Raw genomic sequence first — 7,152 nt, forward strand, 5'->3', positions numbered from 1 at the left:
AATATGACTAGAGAAACACATGATGAATTGCAAAGAGGATGTAAACAAAAGCGTGGGCGAAGAGACCCAGAAGGCAGGCACCAGGCTGGCCCCTCCCACAAAACGGCTGGGTCCCCTGGGCCAGCGCCCCCGCCCCTCCCATCAGCAGTACCTGGTACTCCTCGTGCTGCTGCAGCAGCTGGCACCGGTGCCGCAGAAGCTCCTCCAGGCCCAGCTCGGGCTCCCGGCACTCCCGCACACCCTGGGGGAAGTCCGTCACCAAGCTGCGGGGACAGGAGAGCAGCCCTTGGGACCTCGCTCTGCACAGCACCCTGAACCACGGGAGCCTCGGCAAGCTGCTCCCCCACACTGGGCCTCAGTTTCCCCACCTGCAACGTGGACTTGACTCCTGTCCCCGCCCCAGCCCAGGGACTTCGATGAGACTTGTACAAAACAGGGCACTCAGCACAGTGCCCGGCCTGGAGCCGACTCCACACGTGAGAGCTGCTGCCTCCTTGTCCAGCTGCTCCATTCCATCGTGTTTTAAGACTCTAATCTGCTTGTACTTTGTGCGGGGAATGGGGGAGTATGAGTGTAAGAAAGACTCTCCCCCTCCTCCCCAGGCTGCTGCGGCAGCCCCCAAGGTGAGGAAACTGAGGCTCAGGGAGGGCCAGCGCCGTGGTTCCTGCTCCCCTCTGACCCTAAACCCTTTAGCCCCCACGGAGGGGGGCGGTCCTTTTGGGCCCCAGCGCACCTGCACAGGGCTCCAAGCACGTGCTCATGGAAGGGACTGTGTTCTGTTCGGACGAGGGCCACCAGCTGCTGGACCATGCCCATGGAGCACAGGGTCCCTGCGGAAGGGCCACGGGGTCAGAGGGGCAGTCCCTTCCCCCGTGCACTCCCCGCCAGGAACCATCCCAGCTCCCTGCCCTGGCCACCCCACCTTTGTGTTCAGGGTGGCCCACCAGCAGGTTCTGCAGTAGGAACGCCGACTTGACCTTGAGCTTTTGCACCTGCTGCTGCATGGCCCGCATCAACACAGAGAAGCCGTCCAGGCGGAGGAACTGCAGCAGCCCAGCCTCCTGCTCCCGGACCAGGCCTGGGGAGGGGGGAAGGCGGGGCCTTGAGGTGACAGTCACCACTGCCACCATCATCGTCCCCATTATCTCACCATCACCACCATCATTACTGTCATCACCCACCATCATCACCACCAATATCATCATCACCACTACCATCACCACCATCAACACCATGACCACCACCATCACCAGTATCATCATCATCACCATCATCACCACTACCATCACCACCATCATCACCAGTATCATCATTACCATCATCACCTCACCATCACCACCATAAACACCACAATCATCACCATCCTCATCATCATCGATTTCTATGGGTCTGTGCTTCGCAAGCATTACCTTTAAGTATTTTTAATTTAGGGACTTCCCTGGTGGTACAGTGGTTAAGAATCCGTCTGCCAACGCAGGGGACACGGGTTCCAGCCCTGGTCCAGGAAGATCCCACATGCCACGGAGCAACTAAGCCCAGGCGCCACAACTACTGAGCCTGCGCTCTAGAGCCCGCAACACAACTACTGAGCCTGTGTGCCACAACTACTGAAGCCCGCACGCCTGGAGCCCGTGCTCCACAACAAGAGAAGCCCGCGCACCGCAACGAAGAGTAGCCCCCGCTCGCCGCAACTAGAGAAAGCCTGCGTGCAGCAACGAAGACCCAAGGCAGCCAAAATTAAATTAATTAATTAATTAATTAATTTTTTAAAAAAAGAGCAGAGTACTTTAAAAAAATATATTTTTAATTGAGATATAATTCCACAGTCTGTACAATTTACCTTTTTAAAGTATACAATTCAGTGGTTTTTAGTATATTCACAAGGTTGGCTTACCGTAACTATCTAACTCCAGCATATTTTCATCACTCCCAAAAGAAGCCCCATACCTGTTAGCAGTCCCTCCCCCCAATTGGCAACCACTAATCCGCTTTCCACATCTATGAATTTGCCTCTTCTGGACATTTCATATAAATGGAATCAAACACTGTGTGGTCTTCTGTGGTCGGCTTCTTTCACTCAGCATGTTTTCTAGGCTCGTCCAGGTTACAGCATGAATCAATATTTCATTCCTTTTAATGGTTGAATAGTATCCCATTGTATGAATAAGCCACGTGTTTTTTAATCCATCCATCCACTGATGGGAACAATACCTCTTTTTAATCCTCAAAACCACCCTAGGAGGTGAGTGCTCTAGGAATCCCATTTTACTGATGAGGAAACTAAGACCCAGAGAGCCAGACTACTTCGTGAGGGTGACAGGCACCCTGGAAGGCCTCCGAGTATGACAGAACCAGCCTGAGGGGTGCACCTCCAAGGAGGCGCCGACTTGGGCAGGGTCTAGGCCAGGATAGATGGGAGCCCCCAGAAACCCGTGGCCAGTAAATCCCTGACATGTGGCAAGTGCCACTGAGGACCTGAGTTGTTAATCTCATTTGAGTTTAATTTATTTCAGTTTAGGGTAAAAAAGTGAAGCAGTGGTACAGCATGTTCCCATTAAGCACAACTTCGTCCCCTCACTAGAACTACACTCCACACTGACCGCTAAAAATACAGCCTGAGGTGAGATGTGCTTTATATGTAGGATGTACACTGGGTTTCAAAGACGTAGAGTGAAAAAAAAAGATGTAAAATATCTCATTAATACTCCACATAATGATGGGCCGAAATGATAATAATTTGGATATATGGGGTTAGATAAAACATTACTCAATTTAAAAAATAAAAAAAAGGACAGGCGGATGGTGAGGGGAAGACATGACAACCCTCCACGTCCGCTCTGCCTTCATGACGGATCCAGGAGCAACCACTTCCCTTCACTCCAGGGCCTCTCCACTGGGCACAGCTGACATGCAGGTACAGGCCATTCTGTGTCGTGGGGGCCGCCCTGTGCACTGGAGGGTGTTGAGCGGCAGCCCTGGCCTGAGCCCACTAGATGCCAGTGGCCTGGAGATGCATCTCCCTGGGGGTGCCCCCACCGACCTCCTCTGCAGCTCTCACACACTCCTCCACCTGACCTTCTCTTGGTCTGCGGCCAGAGGGTGAACCTCTGTGAGCCTCCATGCAGCGGGCCGCAGGAGCAGTCAGGAGACCGACCAAGCAAAGGGCTCGTAGCACCAGGGCTGGCCTGTCCTAAGCACTTTCCAAATGGTAGCTGCCACACGATGGCGTACCCTGCAGCCATGCCCACCCCCCAAAAAAAGAAGGCAGATGCCACTGAATTGTACACTTGAAAATAGTTATGTGAATTTTACATCAATTTTTAAAAATATAAAAGGCCTCGGGCTTCCCTGGTAGCGCAGTGGTTAAGAATCCGCCTGCCAATGCAGGAGACACGGGTTCGAGCTCTGGTCCGGGAAGATCCCACATGCTGCGGAGCAACTAAGTCCGTGCACCACAGCTACTGAGCCTGCGCCCTAGAGCCTGCGAGCCACATCTACTGAAGCCTGAGCGCCTAGAGCCTGTGCTCTGCAACAAGAGAGGCCACCACAATGAGAAGTCTGCGCACCGCAAGGAAGAGTAGCCCCCGCTCGCTGCAACTAGAGAAAGCCCGTGCACAGCAACAAAGACCCAACGCAGCCAAAAATAAAAATAAATAAAATAAATAAATAAAAATAAAAGGCCTCAGCCGTAAGAAAAAAATGAAATTTTGTCATTTGCAACAACATGGATGGACTTGGAGGTATTACGCTCAGTGAAATAAGTCAGAGAGAGAAAGACAAATATGGTATGTTATCACTTATATGTGGAATCTAAAAAATAAAACAAACTACTGAGGGACTTCCCTGGTGGTGCAGTGGTTAAGACTCCACGCTCCCCATTCAGGGGGCCCGGGTTCGATCCCTGGTCGGGGAACTAGATCCCACACGCATGCTGCAACTAAGAGTTCGCGTGCCACAACTAAGAAGGCTGCCTGCCACAACTAAGACCCGGCACAACCAACCAAATAAATAAAATATTTTTAAAAAAATAAAATAAAACAAACTATTGAATATAATAAAAAAGAAGCAGACTCACAGATGTAGAGAACAAACTAGTGGTTACCAGTGATGAAAGGGAAGCGGGGAGGCACAAGACAGGGGTGGGTTTTAAGAGGTACCAAAAAAGAGGAAAAAAAAAAAAGATAAAGAGCATTGAATTGATAGTTCCTGTAGCTCCTGCCTGGCATCCTGGATTGCATTCCCTGGGAGAAGCTGACCGCCCAGCTTGAGCTGTGATGACACTCAAGCAGCCCCCGAGAGGACCCCGCCCATGACAAGGAGTGATCGGGGCCCCAAATGTCAACAGTGCCAAGACTGAGAGCCCTGAGGGGCCTAAAAGCACTCAAGCTGGGCCTCGTCCCGTGTTGTGAGGCTCTGGCTCTCTGACCAGCGGCAGGTGTGGCAAGCTCACTGCTCTGTTCCCAGCACCCAGCAGAGCCCCGGCAGGTACTGGGGATAAACGAACACACAAGGCCCCTCTCTCTCTGCCCCAAAGCAGATCCGGAAGCTGGCACCAGCCCTAGGGACCCGAGCCCCTCCCCGGCAGCCCCCGGGACACTCACAGGAGATGGCGAAGAGGGCCTTGACGCGCACGGCATCGCAGGGGTCCCGATCCAGCAGGCGCAGCAGCTTGCGCAGTGCGCCAAGGCCCAGCACCTGCTCCTGGATGGCTGCCACGTTCTGGCTGCACGTGCCGATGAGCTGCGCCGCCCGCCACCGCAGCCCCGCAGGCCCCGCCTCCAGGTAGCGGCCCACCAGCAGGTGCATGCCGGACAGCTGGCAGAAGTCTGTGTGGAGAGAGGGGAGCAGACAGGCCAGGTGTGATGAGCTGAGCTGTGTCCCCACAGATTTACACTGAAGCCCTAACCCCCAAGGCCTCAAAATATGTCTCTATCTGGAGACAGGGCTTTAAAGAGGTGATTAAAGTGAAACGGTGTCATGGGATGGGGCCCTAATCCAATATGACTGGGGCCCTTATAAAAAAGAGGAGATTAGGACACAGACATGCACAGAGGGATGACCACATGAGGACAGAGCAAGAAGGCCCCCATATACAAGCCAAGGACAGGGGCCTCAGAAGAAATCAACCCTCAGACTTCGAGCCTCCAGAACTGTGAGAGAAGAGCCTTCTGTTGTTTAAGTCCCCAGTCTGTGGTGCTTTGTTACGGCAGCCCAACTGGACAAATACACCAGGTGAGGCTGAGGGGAGCCTGCCCCCAAGGGCAGGCTCTCCCCAAGCACCCAACTGGGGGTCTGTCCAAGGCCAGTGTGTCTCAACAATGTCAGCATTTGGAGGGTCAGGGTCCCAGGCTCCAGCCCACTAAATGCCAGTTCTGACCCCCCGTCTTTGTGACAATCAGAACATCCCCTGTGGGAGAACACACCACACCAGACGTCCGCAAACTATAGCCTACCACCTGTTTTCTGTATTGGTGAGCTTGGTGGTTCTCCAAAAAGTTAAATACAGAGTTACCCTGTGACAACTCTTACATATATATCTAAAAGCATCGAAAGCAGACACTTGAACATATGCTTGTACACCAGTGTTCACAGCAGCATTATTTACTATAACCAAAGGGGGAAGTGACCCAAATGCCCGTCAACTGATGAACGAATAAACAACATGTAGCCCATCCACACACTGGCGTCTCAGCCACAAAAAGTAATAAAGTTCTGATACAGCTAAGACATGGAAAAACCTTGAAAACATCACCTTCAGTGAAGGAATCCAGTCACAAAAGGTGACATATTCTACTATTCCATGTACCTAAAATGTCCAGAACAGACAAATCCACACCATCAACGACCACACCACACCCCTCCAAGTGGAAGTGACCACTCATCCTTCTATTGGCTTCTCAGCATTTAGAATAAAACCCACAGCACCAGCCTTGGCCCGTGAGCCCCTGTATGCCCAGCGTCACTTCCTAGACCTCGCCCCTCACTCACTCTGCTCTGCTGGCTTCACTGCTGTTCCCACACAGGCCAGGCAGGTTCCCACCTCAGGGCCTTTGCACTGGTCATTCCCTCTACCTGGAATGCTTTTTCCAGAGCTAATTCCATGACTCACGCCCTCACTTCAGGTCTCTGATCAAATGCCACTCCTCGGGGAGGCCTTCTCTGACTACCCCATCCAGGACCACCTCCTGTCTCTTACTCTAGGGAGTGGCAATGGACTCCCAGCAGACTAGGGTGAAATGGTCAGTCTCAGAGAGCATCAGGGAGGTGGTGGACTGAACCTGGCACCATCACTGCTCCTGATGGCAAGCAGACCAAGCATGGAGGGACAGTGCAGTCTCACCTGGGGCCTGAGTCAGAGCCGGAATGGAGGGGTAAGGCTGGAAGGCTGGGAGGAGGCTGGTTGTGTGGTCCCTGAGACAAAGGACAAGGGCTGGGCTGCAGCAGGACCCAGGGCTTAGGAGGAGGAGGCAAGAGACAGAAGGGAGACCAGAAGGCAGAAGGCACAGGACCCTGGAGGCTGGGGGCAGGCTGGAGCGGGCCTGGCTGTACCTGCAGCGTTGTCCATGTTCTCGCACAGGTCGGCCAGCAGCTCCAGGGCCCCCTCGCGCTCTTGCTGGTCAGCAGCCAGTTCAGCCTCACCAGCTGAGGGGGTTGTGGGCTGGGACAGCACTCGGAGGCAGTTCTTCATCTGCTCCACCTCTTCCCGCTGGCCCCGGAAGGCAGCCGACATGGCCTCCTGCAGCCACTGGCGCCTCTGGGGGTTGAGGCGGAGCGGGAGGGTGGGGGAAAGAAGCAAACCTCATCAATAATCAACTCAGGAATAACAGTCATTAATAATAACAGCCAACATCTGAGAGTTGAGTGTCCTTCAGTCAACACGTACCTACCGGGCACCTTCTCTACTGACAGACTCGTTTCTAGACGCTAGATCTATGGAGAGACTGGCTGTGGGGCGTGAGAGGAAAAAGAGGGGTCAGGGACACCTAGGTTTTTGTCCTGAACAACTAGAAGGAGATGGGGAAGACTGCAAGAGAATCAGAAGTGGAGTGAGAGGAGTAGAGATTAGAGCTCTTTTTTTTTTTTTTTTTTTTGGGGTGTGGGCGGGGGTGTGGGTTGGGTGGTTCCCTTTTTTTCGTCCTTTTTTTTTTTTTT

The 7,152-nt window shown here is 53.1% G+C and overlaps 1 protein-coding gene across 3 annotated transcripts in view; it reads right to left on the bottom strand.

Moving 5' to 3' along the window:
• HSPBP1 (HSPA (Hsp70) binding protein 1) overlaps window positions 1-7,152 on the bottom strand; it is a 13,628-nt gene that overhangs the window by 3,931 nt on the left and 2,545 nt on the right. For all 3 annotated transcript variants that reach the window (XM_024755151.1, XM_024755149.1, XM_024755150.1), the window contains exons 3-7: window positions 6,550-6,754; window positions 4,602-4,826; window positions 923-1,078; window positions 734-830; window positions 152-263 (exon numbers count right to left, since the gene is read on the bottom strand). In XM_024755151.1, coding sequence (XP_024610919.1) covers window positions 152-263; window positions 734-830; window positions 923-1,078; window positions 4,602-4,826; window positions 6,550-6,754 — 795 coding nt within the window. The remainder of the gene's footprint in view (window positions 1-151; window positions 264-733; window positions 831-922; window positions 1,079-4,601; window positions 4,827-6,549; window positions 6,755-7,152) is intronic.

The sequence above is a fragment of the Neophocaena asiaeorientalis genome, unplaced genomic scaffold (genome assembly GCF_003031525.2).
Source record: "Neophocaena asiaeorientalis asiaeorientalis breed wild unplaced genomic scaffold, Neophocaena_asiaeorientalis_V1.1 scaffold694, whole genome shotgun sequence".
Lineage (NCBI taxonomy): Eukaryota > Metazoa > Chordata > Mammalia > Artiodactyla > Phocoenidae > Neophocaena > Neophocaena asiaeorientalis.